The sequence below is a fragment of the Nansenia antarctica genome, assembly GCF_963989245.1.
Source record: "Nansenia antarctica genome assembly, chromosome: 14".
Classification (NCBI taxonomy): Eukaryota; Metazoa; Chordata; class Actinopteri; order Argentiniformes; family Microstomatidae; genus Nansenia; species Nansenia antarctica.
Genome location: NC_137684.1, coordinates 29,695,716 through 29,712,163, shown reverse-complemented (window position 1 = coordinate 29,712,163; position 16,448 = coordinate 29,695,716). Strand labels below are relative to the sequence as shown.

Here is a 16,448-nt window from a genome sequence, read left to right as displayed (position 1 = left end):
TCTGTAGTCTGCGTGTTGCCTCTCACAGAGACGGAGCAGAGAGAGCATTGTCACCCTCGGGATGTTAATCAGGGTTTGTTAAAGCACAACTCCAGCTTGGGGGAAATAATAATTGTATGTACATACACTTTGAGAACATGTCTTGGAAAAAGATGTCCCAGAGCCATGATGCTAGACTTTACAGAGCCTGCACCACCTCACCTGTTGGTTGAGTGTTGCGTGTTGTGACCACCAATAGGTAGGCTACTTCCCCCTCGTGTTGCCCTTTTAGTAGACAGGGAATATTATCTGTGAAGAAAAAACATTCTCTTCAATCTCTTAAACACAGTCATTCATGCAAGTGATTGAAGTGTCGAAGTGTCCTTGGCCTAGACACTGAACCCCATATTGCTCCCAATGAGCGGGCCGGCGCCTTGCATGGTAGCTTGCCGCTATTGGTGTGTGAATGTGTGAATGAGAGGCCGTTGTAAGGCGCTTTGGATAAAGGCGCGATATAAGTGCAGTCCATTTAAACCTTGTGGCCACTAGCGAAGGCGCCTCACTAGACTCTTTGAATGTCAAATTAGTTGGGCATCCATTAGCCTATACAAATAACCAGTTAACAAGAGATCTCTCTCAGTAACCATTCAAAGCGACGTTCTAGCAGATTATCCTAGCATACAGAGTTAAACCGTTGCATTGTTGGCCAAATGAGTTAAGCTTGTCCATCAAAAGTCGTAGGCTGATGTATCGTCTCACTTGCCAGATGTAAGAGAAGGGGTGAAAGACATGCCTTGTAACACAGCTCTTTCCTTGAGCTGATTTCAGAGGTAGGCTACTTTGAGCAACTCAATTCTAAAAACCCATTGCTGTATGTACTGTATATAACTCTAGCTCAGTGACACGCTACCATGAGAGGTATGAATGGAGTGTGAGAGTCATGGCACGTTTCCCGCTATCATCGTGGTTCACACAGAAGACAGCGTGAAAACCTACACACACACGAAGACCGACTACCTCAATTCATCTCCTAGAGTAGTGGCAGTGGCCAGGCATACAACCACATCAGACAGGCCAACACCCTCCCAACATTTAAACAGGCCCTCAAAACCCACCTCTTCAAGCTCGCCTTCACCAGTTAACCCTCTCCCCCCCTCTCCCCTTCCCATGTGTCCCCAGCACTACCTTCATTAGGCCCCTATACTTTCTTTTATTTATTTTGTGTCTTTTTATTATTACTACTCAACATGAATGAATGAATCGATTTAAAGTAATTTACAACCAGTGTCACGTCAGGGTCACCAAAACTGTAGAGGGATTTATATTAAAATGTGTTTCCTCGGCCCCGCGGTGGCGCAGCAGTCTAAGCATCAGTCTCTGGTGCAAGCTGCCCACTGGGGACTGGGATCGAAACCCGGTCTCGCCAGACCCGGATATGGCCGGGGCCCACGGGGAGCAGCATATTGGACGGCCGCTCCCGAGGGTGGTATAGGCTATTTCCAGATAAGGATCCGTCGCGCAACACCGCCCCCGTCTGGTGCCGGAATAACAGTGTTGGGCTCGAGGGGCCGGTAGCTAGTCTATCGGCTCTCTCATCTGGGCTGCCGGCCACGGGGTGCACGTGCGGCCGATCCTACGCAATAGGCGACAGGGGATAATTGGACACTAGGTTGGGTATAATTGGATACTAAATTGGGTGAAAAAGGGATAAAATCAAAAGATAAAAAAATAAATTTGTTTCCTCAATTATGTTTGGCAGAGACTTTCGGCTATATTTGCTTGATAACAGAATATATCTAATATTGATTGAATCCGACTCCAAAGGTAATTATCACTGTGCAAATACGGTAATTGTTGACTTGAGTCTGTGCTTATTTAGTGCAGGAAAGGTCAAATAGAATGAATGAGATGAGGCTTTAATAATGCTGTTTACTTCTATTACAAAGCAAATACTTATAGTGCGGCAGCTTAGCAAAATAATGGGGACGCGCCGGACAAAAGCACCAAACTTTTTCCATGTGCTCTACATCACCATAGCTTTCAATTTTTGGTGGGAGCCACTTCATCAAGATGGCCGATGGCGGCCATCTTGGATTTCCAAGGTGGCCGCCATGTAAAATCTATAAGTGCAAATATCTCGGCTTCCAAGCCACATACAAGGTCAATCTTGGTGTCAAAATATACATTTTCTGGGTCAAGGAATGCATTAAAGCTATTGAGAATATCACTAGATGATTATTTGTGCCGAGATCAAATAAATATGTTCATTCTGGCAATGTATCCATAAGTTTCAACTCGGTTCCTAAGCAGCTGGACATATATTAATATGTATGTTTTCAATGGCATGTATATTGAAAAATGGACAACATGCATTAATTGAATTGAACTTTATGTGCTTCACTTTTTAACATAACAAAGCATTTTATATCATCAAATTATCGGTCACATTTACAACTGCAAAGCTCTGTGCATTTCCAGTGTGCTTTCTTGCATGAGCACTTTGCACCACAGCCACTTGCGCTTTTACAGCCACATTTGACCAGTTCAGTGCAGCTTTCAAAAGCCATTGGTAGAATGCTCCACACAGGAAGCCAGACCTGGCTGTCTCTATCCAATGTCCATCCACATCCTTCTGGACTGGGTGTCGGCTGCTGAGCCAGTTCAGATGTTGCCCAGATCCCAGACTGGTAGGCAACTCGCTTCAAGTGCTGCAGAAGGGAATCTTGTGTTGGTGGAATGTGTTCCATGGTTCTGTTCTTCTGGCAGAACAACTCTCTCCGTGCTTCATTAATAGATTCCACATCACTCATCTTGTCGTAAAGGACGATTGTGTAGCGCTCCAGAAGTTGAAATTGCTGGGCATCTATGGTCACGGGAGTGTGCGGATTCGCTGCCATGTAGTTGAAGGCCTGGGTGACCTCGGGGTAGGACTTCCCAAGCCTCCAATGCTGACTTCTTCCCCTTCCCACAGAATGCTGAGGTTGTGTCACAGCCTGTGAAACAGTGGAAGACTGGAAGTGCTGTGGACTTACCTTTGCCCAGAGTATGGCAGATGTTATTGATATGAAGATATCTGTAGTTCTTGCCAGTGCCAAAAGCGACCCAGATGTCTGCAGCTGGATACTTGGAGGGCAGGGCATGGAACTTGCCGATGAGGATAACGACAACATCTGTATCCACAGTGCGTACCAAGCAGGTAGAAGAGCGATGCTCCAGGGCATCAAGCAGATGAATCAGTATCCTGGTGTCGGCCTCTTCATGGTTACATGGCAGTATGAAGTGGCTGGTGTCTGTGCCGACCACTCTGGTGCCAGATGTAATGAAGACCTGCTTACCATCTGGCCAGGCAATGGATGCAATCTTCCTGGAGAGGAAGGTGAAGAGTTCCTGCTTGTTCATAGGGTCACGCAGGAAATCTGGCCAATTCCCTGGCAGCTTGTTCTGACCAGCCACCTTCCGTCGTATCCCTTTGCCTTGCTTCTCCCTTGTTGACTCTTTTATGCTGCTGGTGATGTAAGTATCCCAGACCACATCAACTCTTGCAGAGGTCTCCAAGTGCTTCATGATGTGGGTGGGAACAAAGACACAACTGGCATATTCGTCGAATGTGGTAATGTTGGTGGTGGACAGGAAGTGCACAACAGCAGCACCGTCGAGTACTTTGACATCAAAAGTCCCTGGAGGTAAAAAAGAAAGTTAGTTAAAAAACGAAAAACAAACTTTAAATAAGGACTCTCTACAGACCTTGAAGAGAATGATATGCACTTTTTTCTGATTATTACTGATACTACTTAATGCCACTGACTGATTACAACTTGTTTGTAAAAAAAAAAAAAAGTACCTGGAGGTTCCTGTTGTGTCTTCTCTGTCAGAACAATTAGCAGATCTGACTTCTTTCCCAAGCGTAGTTTCCCTCTGTCAGATAGGGAGGGAGGGTATGGATGGTTTTCGTGCTTAAAAAAGGTGCTCATGTCACCCTCTCTGTGTTGCATGGCTATATATAATTGGGAGAAGAGTGCAACATCATCCTTCAACATTGAGGTCTGCCCTGCCTGCTTGGTCTTGGTCTTGGGTGTTGGGCATCTGAAGAGAGGCAGTGAGTTATTTTTGATGGGCTCGTGAATGGAGTGTGTGCGGTTCCTGATCACTCTCTCATGGTACTTGTTGTACTGATCTCTGCCCACTGATTCCACATTGCGGACTGTGTTAACCACAGACTCGTCAGTTATATTTCGTGTGTCCAGCATTAGAAGCTCGGGGGTATCATCTAGGAATGGATTGCTCATCCCAGTGATGGTGTGCACCAGAGCTAGTGCTTGTTCTTTGAATGTCTTCTGTGTAGACATTCCTTCTTCATGGTGTTGTTGTTTATTGCCTTCTTCTGAACTCCTGCTCAAACTCTTTTAGGAGTCATGCTTGTTCAGGCCCTGCGATCATCCACTTCTTGAATGCAGAGGGATTCTCGGTGAGTCCCACTGCACCCCCAGAACCCTTCACCAGATCATTATTCTGCTCATGAGCCTGGTCTATCGGTATGCTTGAGAATCTGTTTGTGGTCTTGGGAATAACCCAGTGACCATGTTCTTCAAATTCATTGTGAATGGACATGGGCAAGCTTTCCATGTCGCGGATGTGGACAGGAATCCATCTGGCATAGTTCTGGTGATCAAGGGCGAAGAACCATGGGACGAGAGCCTTCAGTGACTCCACATAGAGGGGGAAATCCTGTTCTCTGTGGACACGTACAAATATCAGACCCATTATTTCCAAGTTGAGGATGGTATCCCAGTACTGGAATGTTGGACTCTTGGTGATCATATCTTGTCTCCAAGCTTCTTTGATCTTCTCATCACGTGGTCCCTCAGTCACCATGTCCAAGAAGGCATCCTGCTGCAGCTTCCCCAGTGCCAGAGCGCTCACTTGGTGGGCATGTCTTGTCCTAGTGAGGTGGGATGCTTTGAGGAAAGAGTCAGCTGTGCCAGAGGATGCGATACCAGCCTCAGTCAGTGCAGTGGTCCAAAAAAAGAAAATCACATAATGATATTCTCAATAGCTTTAATGCATTCCCTGACCCAGAACATGTATATTTTGACACCAAGATTGACCTTCTAAGTGGCTTGGAAGCCGAGATATTTGCACTTATAGATTTTACATGGCGGCCACCTTGGAAATCCAAAATGGCCGCCATCGGCCATCTTGATGAAGTGGCTCCCACCAAAAATTGAAAGCTATGGTGATGTAGAGCACATGGAAAAAATTTGGTGCTTTTGTCCGGCGCGTCCCCATTATGTTCAAATATGGTCTTAAGCCACCGCACTATTAATAGAAAAAGCAAATATAAGCGCTTTACAACAGCCTCTCATTCACCCATTCACACACACATTCACACACACATTCACACACACATTCACACACCAATGGCGGCAAGCTGCCATGCAAGGCGCCGGCTTGTTCACTGGGAGCAATTTGGGGTTCAGTCTTGCCCAAGGACACTTCGACATGTGGCCAGCCGGGGCTCGAACCGCCGATCTGCCAACCTTGCGATCATTAGACGGCGGCTCTACCCCCCCCCCCCCCCCCGGTAATGTCAGTGTCCGATACTAATCTGGTTAGCCATGTTACCAGGTGGAAGTAGTACTAGAATAAAAGTAAAATAAAACTGCATGTCACCTGTCCCCTGAGATAAGCCCGGTCACCTAGCTAGATATTCCTGCCATTACAACAATGGGAGTATTCGCACACTCACACAACCAGACACACTCTCACTCTCAAGCAAAACCTTGGTGTACATAGGACGAGTCAAATACCCACGTTGGTTAAAACCACACCACACAGAGGTGGTAATACGTGTGCTACATTGGCGACCCTGTTACTGCCTGGCTAATTATAGCCGACGTGGGTATTTATACCCGTCCCTCATCACACCTCCTCAGCCCAGAGTGTGTTGAGCTGGGCCTGTTGACTGACTCAGACAGGCCTGATAAGACCTCCGCAGTGGGGAGGAGGAAGAGGAATTGAGGCCTCAAAGTACTGTGGCTGTGTCTCAGGAGGTAGAGTCGGCGTCTAATGATCGCAAGGTTGGCAGATCGGCGGTTCGAGCCCCGACTGGCCACATGTCGAAGTGTCCTTGGGCAAGACACTGCACCTCAAATTGCTCCCAGTGAGCGGGCCGGCACCTTGCATGGTAGCTTGCCACCATTGGTGTGTGAATGTGTGTGTGAATGGGTGAATGAGAGGCCGTTGTAAAAGCGTTTTGGAATAAGGCGCTGTGTAAGTCAGTCCATTTAAAGTACTGGTTAGGCTCATCCACTGTTTTAGGATCAGATTAAAACCATTTAGGCTACTTAGTTTTTTTTATTCTTTTACTTATTTTTTTATTCTTATTATTTTATTCTTTTTTTTTTACTCTGTATTGTCTTGTGTTTTGCCTTAACTGCTTTTATTTGTATGCGCATTGCATTCCTGTGTGATGTGTGCTGTACAAATCAAGCCTAGATTATTATGCCTGGTCCTAACCTTTACTGTTAGGGGGGGAAATGCTAAAGTGATCTTTGATCAGTGACCCCTCGGAGCACAGAGATGGGCAGGTGCTCTCTCTCCCTGTCAATCATGTCAACTCATTTTCACTCATGTTAGTGTTCGCACCAGGTGCTCACAGACAGTACTTGAACTTGACACACAAAGTACTCCAATACCTTAAAATCTGAAATGTTCTCAATTTAGTCCTTGAAATTATTATAGCAGGTTTAGAAGTTTCCCTGTTGCAATTAGGGCTGGGCTATATGGTCCAAAATGTTATCACAAGATATTTTTCACATTGGTCGATAATAGTGCTGTCCCAAACGACTATTTTTCTAACGATTAATCTAGCGATTATTTTTTCAATTAGTCTAACGACTAATTTATCGATAAGTCTAACGATAATTTTTGTACTGTAAAAACAAAACAAAACAAAAAACGTATTTGTCTCCACCTCACTGCTATGTTTAGCCAACTTGAATGCCAACATGGCCATTTAGAAGTCTGTCCATCACCACAACACATAGCTAGCTAACATTACTCTCGCTGCTATGTTATGATTAGCTAAATTGATGCTAACGTAGCATGCGAGCTACGAGCTAGATAACGTACAGTAGGTGCTCGCACCACAATGACAATAGGCTACCGTAGCTAGCCAGCTACATAGCTAACGTTACTAACACCAGAAGACAAGACATACGAACTGTGGTGAGCTACATTGCTTGTGTAACATTAGCTAGTAGCTATCCATTTTTCACTCATACACTTAATTGTCTCGCCTGGTAAAATAAAGGTTTAAAAAAAAAAAAAAAAAAAAAAAATCGCCATTTTGTTTCTTTACGACTAACCGACGCATATTACGCTAACCGACGTATTGACGTAGTCGATGACGTCGACGACGTCGAATAATCGTAACAGCCCTAGTCGATAATAATAATTGTCATGCATTACATTAAATAATGCTCTGCAGTTTGAAGGGCATGTTGTGCTTCTGCATGAAGCCTGAAGAAACAAGTGTGTTCAAAAGGTGTCAAGGAGATACCAGACGATCAAGCTTCTCTTTTTAATTGTTGTCTGTGAGCGGATAGTTCCTTCCTATTATATAAATTGTCATCTAGATCTGTCTCAAACTATGCCGTGTTGGGTCCTTGAATTTGAGGGAATTGAGTCTTGAAAGTCCTTGAAAGGTGCTTGAATGTGATGTTTCAGAAGGTGTGGGAACCCTGGTTTACATCTCAGACTGAACGGTTACCCCAGAACTCACTCTCGTCCTCTCTCTCGTCTCCTACAGGCAGACCAACTGACCGAAGAGCAGATTGCTGGTGAGTACTAACCCAAAATGGCAAAGACATCAGAAGTTATTTTTCCTGAGTGGGGCAGTCCCACTCATATTTTTCATTTTGTTGGACAGATGTAGTGAAGTCAGACAGGAAAGTAAGGAGGAGAAGGGAGAGAGAAAGAGGGCATGTCAGCAGGGCATGGGCCGGATTCTAACCCATGCCGACATGGGCACATGTGTGCACTGTAGATCGCGGTGCTAGACCACTGGACCACCCCAGGCCACATCAGAGGCTTTTAAATCAGAAAGTAAGTGTAGTTGCTAGGTGATGATTCTGTTGTGTGCCTACTTAGACTCACCAAGAGAGCTCTTGACAGTTGGCCACAGTTGCTATAGCTAAAGACAGTCTCTTCAGTAATTCTACGCAATTCTACCTGTTTTATGCAAGGGCTTGCAATTTGGACGTATCACAGCACTACTACAGCATAAAACAGTTATATCAAAACCATTTGGCTTGCAATTGTGACAAATCACAGCATACAGTGGCCTGCATACGTAATGGAACAGTGAAGCATTTTTCTCTCTTTGAGTACTCGATCGATTTCACATCGATTACTGTGAGGCTAAAGTATAGATGATCAACTTTTATTTGATGGTATTTGTACATATTGGGTTGTCATTTCTAAATGGTGAAACCATGTCAGGGTTCGACAGTAACGCTTGCCCGGAGCAAGTAAAACATTCGCCTGGTTTGTTTGCGTGAGCCCTACGACGCTGCTGGATCCTGGATATGTTTACCTGTGTGCAGGAAGAACAACAGACGGCGCAGGCGCCAGGTAAAAATATCCAGGATCTAGCAGCGTCGTGGGGCTCGCGCAAACAAACCAGGCGGATGTTTTACTTGCTCCGGGAAAGCGTTACTCCTCGCCAGTCGGTTTCTCATGTTGTGTCAGTTTGGACATTGACAAACACTGCAACCAGTAGCTGTCTATAGCATCTGTGCTAATGTCTTTTTTTCAAGTTCTTATATCACTATTTGCCCTTCTGGTTAGTATAGATGCTAAACTGCATTTCGTTGTCTAGTACTTTGCACTACTCTGCAATGACAACAAAGTTCTAGAATCTACAATCTTCTACAATCTACTCTAACGCCTCGCTGCCTTGTCCCATGTGTGTCTTATCAGAGTTCAAGGAGGCGTTCTCACTGTTCGACAAGGACGGAGACGGCACCATCACCACCAAGGAGCTGGGCACCGTGATGAGGTCACTGGGCCAGAACCCCACAGAGGCAGAGCTGCAGGACATGATCAACGAGGTCGACGCTGACGGTAAGAGACCACCACACACACCTCGATGTAAACATACTGGCTGGATCTGATGGTAAGGAGCTGACACACACACACACCTCTATGTAAACATACTGGCTGTATAAGGGCCTGACACACACAACTCTATGTAAACATACTGGCTGTATAAGAGACTGACACAGACACCTCTATGTAAACATACTGGCTGTATAAGGGCCTGACACACACACCTCTATGTAAACAAGGTGCAATACAAAATGCAAGTGCACTGAAGACCTCCATCTCTTCAGGTTACACCTTAACTGCTCTTCCTGAGACATCTACTACCCCCCAGCACTGCGTCTCCTGAAGACACCCGCTTTCCCCCTCTACTGTGTCCCCTAAAACTTCTATTGCCCCGCATGTACTGTCTCTCTGTTTCTCCAGTGTCTATATATTCTTCCTGCTACGGCTGGTGGATCGATGATTCACTTGCTTAGTCAAATGTATTGATTGGAAGTCGCTTTGGAATAAGGCGTCTGCTCAATGCCAAAGATGTGTAATGTATCTTAAAACAGTTTCCTTGATTCAGGGCTCCAGACTGCGACCGTTCACATTTTGCGACCCTTTGACTTTGCTGCGCAAGGGGGGAAAAGTGTGTGCTAATAGCAACCTAATAGCATATGAGTGATGCTGCGTTTCAAGTGATACAACTGTTTATGGAGCTTTTGCACTTCAGCCAAAACATTGTTGCTCATCTTCTTTGAGCGGTCATGTTTAGAATAGCTGCTATTGGGGGAAAAGAATGAAGCAGTACTGTTTGCCTGCTGATGTGAAAGCCACACAGGAAAACAAACTATTCCCCCTCCATTTCTTGGCATACACGAGTTGTTCAGTACCTGTGTATGAAATGTTCGGAGGTAGAACAAAGCCAATGCTATGTCTTCGGTACCAGTATGTTTATCGTCTACTGGTTCTATCCTCAATCGCTGGCACACCTGAAAACAGAGCAGGACTGCTTGAGTGGGTTTTCAATCGTCAGATAGGATGGAGGCTAGGATAGACCAGTGTGAGGCAGGGGAGGCTTAGGTATGTACACCTCAGTCTTAGAGGCTAGCTTAGACCAGTGTCTGCTGATGGTAAACCTTCAACTTGGTAGACACCGGGCTGGTTTCACAGACAAGTCTTTAGCCTAGGCCTGGACTAAAACGCATCTTCAATGGAGATTTTACACTGGAGGTGTGATTTTTCTTCTTTAGTCCAGGACTAGGCTTTTAGGCCTTTGTCTGTGAAACTGGCCCACAAAGGTGTGAAGTTGAGCAATTGCAGTTGAAGTCTTGGCTCCTCCTGTGTTTTGACTGACTGTTTTTCTTTCTCTGCGTTCAGAAAAAAGAAAGAAAGAAAGAAAAGAAAACAAACGGTTCATTCATTTTAAATTGTTTGCTACAGTTGGGACAGAATGTACACACACACTCACAAGATACAAGCTGAGAATCTCTACTTGAATCTCAACTCTCATACTTTTGGAGTGTGGAGCCAAAAGAAGGAACAACTCCTTCACTGTCCCGTTACTTAAGCAGGGCGCTGCATACGACCTTCTCTCATCTAGCACACCACCTCACATAATCTCTCTCTCTATATATATCTACCTCAAGGTTAAAGTAGAGATTTTTTAGGGTAGACAGGGTTCCCACGGGTCCTTGAAATCCTTGAAAGTTTGTGAATTTGAGAAAAAGAAATTGACTTAGCTAGTCAACTAGTTCTGTCTCAAACTATGCCATGTTGGGTCCTTGAATTTGAGGGAATTGAGTCTTGAAAGGTGCTTGAATTTGATGTTTCAGAAGGTGTGGGAACCCTGGGTAGAGATTTTTTCTGGTTTTATTAGTGTACATATTGGTTCCACCATTCAGAAATGACAGCACTTTTTATGCATAGTCACTTTATTTTATGCAATAACCGCCTGAAGTCCCCTGCGACCCATTGACCCCACCAGATGCTAGATATCTTCTCTGGTGATGCTCTGCCAGGCCTGTACTGCTGCCGTCTGCAGTTGTTTGTTTTGAGGTCTTTTTGCCAGAAATCTTATCAGTAAATGAAATGCATGGTCAATTGGATTTAAATCTGAAGATTAACTTGACCATCCAAGACCGTTCCAATTTAACTTAAAGCTACCCAGATGCTTTGGCAGTGTGGTTTGGGTCATTGTTTTATAGTATCAGGGTTCCCGCGCTAGCTAACCTCTCATCTGTCTGCCTATATGCTTCCCTCTGACCATCTTGTATCCATTGGTCCTTCGAACTATCACTTTCCTTCAACTACCCAGCAAATCTGTCTGTCTTAACCATTTAACCCAATCTGTCTGTCTTAACCATTTCCACAACCAAAAGATAGACGGCAAACACACAACGTTTCTTCTCGAAATCATGTTTCTAGTTGGAAGTATGTGGATGAAAAAAAAGCAACTCTCCCTTTTGTCTACAGGTAACGGGACGATCGACTTCCCAGAGTTCCTCACCATGATGGCGAGGAAGATGAAGGACACAGACAGCGAGGAAGAGATCAGAGAAGCCTTCAGAGTCTTTGACAAGGTATGAACGTGGGCGTGGGTAGAAGTTACCCCCAAGCACTGATCCAGGGTCAGATCTACCCCCCCCTTCCCCACCCAACCACTGAACTGATCGTCAAACAGGTAACCCCCCCCTCTCAAACAGAAGGTTGTAGTGTGTTGCTAGCCTGTAAGATTGGCGCAGAGCCACCTCCTAAATATACTCTATTTAGAATAGTGAGATGCACTGTTCTAAATAGACCGCCTTACTATTCTACCTGACACGCTACAAGAAACGCTTGACCTCCGTGCTCGCCAACAAGGGTTTCTCCACCAAGTTCTAAGTCATTTCTTTTCAGCCTCTCCCCCGCCAAGAGGCTTTTGTCTTTTGCCAGGCTGCCAATGCCAATAAGAATTAGTTCTTATTGGCCTGCCTGGTTAAATAAAGGTTAAATGAAAAAACACCACTGTTGTGTAATCCAACGTTTGTGGTCAGCCTCATCAGTCTCTCTGTGTTGCTGAGAGGATGAGAGGAGGGCTTTGTGTGTTGACAGGGAGGGGAGTGTAAAGTTACCCGCGGGGGCTTTTTGCGGTGGCATAGTCACATGTCACAAGCTAACAGGGAGCGCTCATTGACTGGGCTTACATTGCTTGTTGCTTCCCGCAGTCTGGAACAATACAACTCCATTTTAGTCTGTGTGTGTGTGTGTGTGTCCATCCTTAATATTAAAGACCCCCTCGGTGAAGTCCATGTCAACGGCATTCCCATGGTTTGTTTACCATTGTTATGCCAGCTAGGCTGCCAGGGAGTTCACAGCTTTCCTCTGCTGAGTTTGTCACCTCCCTATGGCTCTGGAGGTTGGCAGAGCCAGAGATAACACACATAGACACACATGAGCAGAGCCAGAGATGAGAAGCTGGGTGACCAGACTGCCCAGAGATGTGATTATCTGTGGGTCTGGCACAGGCACCGCACGGGCCACGCTCTGGAGCCAGGAGACCCGTCAGACCCAGCAGGGCTCGCTGCAGAGAGGGGTTGGGATGCTACTCAACAGTCAGGCAACAGACAACACAGACAGACAGTCAGGCAACAGCCAGACAACAGCCAAAGACTGTTGACCTGTTTCCATAAAACTTGATGTGAGTCAGAGGAGATTCGCATAAGGCAAAAACCACCTCAAGCGAGTGTATCGACTTTGTGCGAATTAAAGGTGATTATTTTTATGAGTTTATGCGAATCAAGCCGTTTCCAGCCATTACATTTCTCATGCGAATCACCTCGAAATCAGAATGTTTTACGGAAACGCACCTTGTGTTGACCAAACATGATTCCTTATTGTGTTGCGTATTTTTGACAGTTTTGTGCAACAGCCTACATTTGTATCTCTGACATGGGGCAGCCCACTGGGGAGGTTCTTTCCCCTATGGGTTCCAGCCCGTTGCAAACGTGCCTCTTCCTGAGTCTGTTGACAGGTTGAATCTGTTTTGTTAGTCTGGGCCTAGAATGAAAGCCTGCCCATACTGTGGGTCTGTCTGCAGCCCCAGGATTCTAGAACACTGCTTTAGCCTCCCCAGCCCCCCCAGATAAACCTGTCCTCTCTGCCGCCCCCTGCAGGACGGTAACGGCTACATCAGTGCAGCAGAGCTGCGGCACGTCATGACCAACCTGGGGGAGAAGCTGACGGACGAGGAGGTGGACGAGATGATCCGCGAGGCCGACATCGACGGGGACGGGCAGGTCAACTACGAGGGTGAGACGCTCTGCTCCTCTCTGCTTCAGGGTTCCCTTGCTGGTCGTAAAAAGCCTTAAAGTCTAAAATCCAGCAATCCGACTTACAAGGCCTAAAAAGGCCCTACACTTCAGTTATTCGGTCTAAAAATTCAGTCCGACCACGTCTATTTACGTGGAAATTAATCAAGCTGGAACCCAAAAAATGCCAATTCGCTTCCTTTTTTGTCTGTATGGCAGTGAAATCCCTTATTGGTGTCGCAAAGGTCTAAAATTATATTCAAAGAGGTCTAACAGGTCTTACATTTGACTTACATCATATTGCTTCCACCTGCTTCCCGACAGATCTGCATACCAACTCAGTGATGATGACACTGACATACATTAGTGGGGCAATTACCAGCAGAGAAAATGTTTTGCTAATCCTTAACTGATTAAAGCCTTTATGACGCATTACTTTGCTTCGCAGTTGGCATGTGCAGAAACATCTAGAATCCCTAGCGAGCTAAGTGTCTTGCTCTGGTGAAGTTAAAACATCTCTGAAGTCATCCCACTTTCCGTGGTCATATTGGTCAGAATATACCTTAAAAAGCCATTAGGATTCTTAATTTTACTTATCACTCGTGGCTATCATCACATTGGTTGTAAATACTTGTGTACCAGATGTCACCTGTCAGGGTTCGACAGTAACGCTTTTTTACTTGCCCGGAGCAAGTAAAAAAAATCGCCGGGTTTGTTTGCGTGAGCCCGACGACGCTGCTAGATCCTGGATATGTTTACCTGTGTGCAGGAAGAACAACAGACGGCGCAGGCGCCAGACCAGACTAGATGATTGTGGAGTGAAGATATTACAAGCGTACGCGCCTGTCGATCACCCGTATGCTTTGATAATATCTTCACTCACGATCATCTAGTCTAGTCTCGCGCCTTGCTCCGGGCAAGTTAAAACAGCGTTACTGTCGAACCCTGCTTGTGTACCAGATGTCATCTGTTGTGGATGCTTCCTAACAACCTTTCCCTGTTTTGTTCTTCGTTTGCAGAGTTTGTCCAGATGATGACGGCCAAGTGAAGCGTGCTCTCACACGTTTCTCTCTTACATCTGCTTGTCCTCCTGAGATCACTTCTGTCTTTAAGAAAAAGAAAAAAAAACTAACAATAATCAAAACCAAAATCTAAAAATTCAATCTTCAATTGTACAAAGTTCTGTAATTGTGGTTCCCAAAAAACTCCACCGTACTTCTGAGGTAATCTGTCATAACAACCAACTGCAGATGAACCTCAATAGAAGTCGGTGGACCGAGCGTTTAACAAGGCCGAGACCCTTCCTCTAGTCTAGACAGAGGCGGGCGAGTCTCCCAGATCTTGACTAAATTTGAGGGAAGAGGAACTTGAAGGCGGGGCAGAGGAATAGGAACCCATGCTGAGATGGCTGTCGTCTTTCTCCTCGAGAAGACACTGTTTAAGTCATAGCACGCCCTGAAAAACAATTTGACAGTGCCACTCCAAAAATGACCGCTGATTTCCGACACTGAATTTGGTCAAAATTCTTTGCGTGCACCCCTTTTGTGACACGCAACTGTCACCATGACAACGAGGTGGTTGTGATCCCATACGGAGATTGTGGATTGTGTACACACTGGAGGGTATATACATAAATATATATATAATATATATAACTATATAATATATATATATATCATATTTGTAAAGTACGTGTCTCTAATTGGTTGATGAAAGAGTTTTGAGTGGAGGAAGTTGTTGTGTTGGTGAAGGTCTGAGGAGCGTTCGTTCTGTCGTTCTTCTGTCCCGGAGCGTTGGCGAGCACTCGATTGAAGAGCAGAGTTGGTTTTGTTTTTATTTTACGTTCTCTCGTCTGGGCGGCGCTGTTGTCTTTTGTTTGTTTCTGAAAACATGGCTTTTAATTTCATAGCAGCACGGGCCCGAAGGTGGAGGAGTACCTATAGTTGTACAGCTTCAAGATGTTGATTATGATGATAACACTTTGCTGTAAAGATATTTAATCTGCAGATAACAGATATTCTGATACCAATATAAATGTTATGCTTTTTAAATGTATGTTAGCAAATATTAATGTATAAATTAAATCTTTAGTCACACAAAGTATATATATATATCAGTGTATCGTTAACTTTGCATCGCCTATTGTTGATCTAGTATGACCTGTGACATGTTTTATCCTTCGTTTTGAAATGTGCCATAATACTCAAAGCCTCAAACATCTTGTAAGATGACTCGTATTAAATTAGAAAGATATTATAAATACACATATATATATACACACAAATATTTATATACAATATACAGTGAAGCCTATATTTGCACTTAGGGGGTAAACTGTATAGTTTAAAGTAAAAGAAAATCAATAAATTGAAACATTGCTCTTGCTAGAACAACTCATTTGTCTCTTGCTCCCGTTGACGTGTCCAATCCTCACCTTGTAGTCAAGTAACCCAAACTTGTATCTGTGCACCGCTTCTTAACTGTTCTACTGAACAGCGTATATACAACTACAACTATATTTCTTTTGTCAGGGAGTGACAGAATCCAAGTGAGTAAAGGAGAAAGAAAAGGAGTTTCAGATCGAGATGAATTTGGGGGTTTAGCAATGGAATATATCGGGTTGGTTAGAATGTTACAAACGGATGATGTAAAAAGAGCAGAGGTACTGAAACATTGAACTTCCTCAGAACTCTAAATGTAGCCTTCTCTTAAGTCTTTGAGCTGCTCTCATTGGCTACCCCTTCAGGTGATTCAGGTGTGTTTAAAATACATGGTGAGGGACTGTTAAACTTCTGGAGGTAGCGGCAAGTCTAAAGATGTGAAATATTAATGTTTTCCGTTAATAAATAAAACGACTGAACTTCATTCACTGTCTTGTGTTATTGTGCCTTTTCAGAGACGTTTTTTGGGGGGGTATTCTGTTGACATTGAGTGACGTTGCATTTGTAGAACAAGTGTTTGCATGGTGCTGTGGCCTAGGCCCACCTTATACAGTACCGCATACAGTCATCTGTTCATTTTATTTGGTAAAAAATGTAGTTGTAACATTTGTAGCAAACTGATCAGTGATGTCAGTGATCTGGCATAATG

The 16,448-nt window shown here is 44.7% G+C and overlaps 1 protein-coding gene across 1 annotated transcript in view; it reads left to right on the top strand.

Moving 5' to 3' along the window:
- The window catches only part of calm3a (calmodulin 3a (phosphorylase kinase, delta)), an 18,838-nt gene extending 2,621 nt beyond the window's left edge, over positions 1-16,217 (top strand). Inside the window, exons 2-6 of the mRNA XM_080544883.1 lie at positions 7,790-7,820; positions 8,962-9,105; positions 11,545-11,651; positions 13,224-13,359; positions 14,378-16,217. Of these exons, the coding sequence (XP_080401009.1) occupies positions 7,790-7,820; positions 8,962-9,105; positions 11,545-11,651; positions 13,224-13,359; positions 14,378-14,406 (447 nt within the window). The 3' untranslated portion in view covers positions 14,407-16,217. The remainder of the gene's footprint in view (positions 1-7,789; positions 7,821-8,961; positions 9,106-11,544; positions 11,652-13,223; positions 13,360-14,377) is intronic.
- The last annotated feature ends 231 nt before the right edge of the window (positions 16,218-16,448 follow it).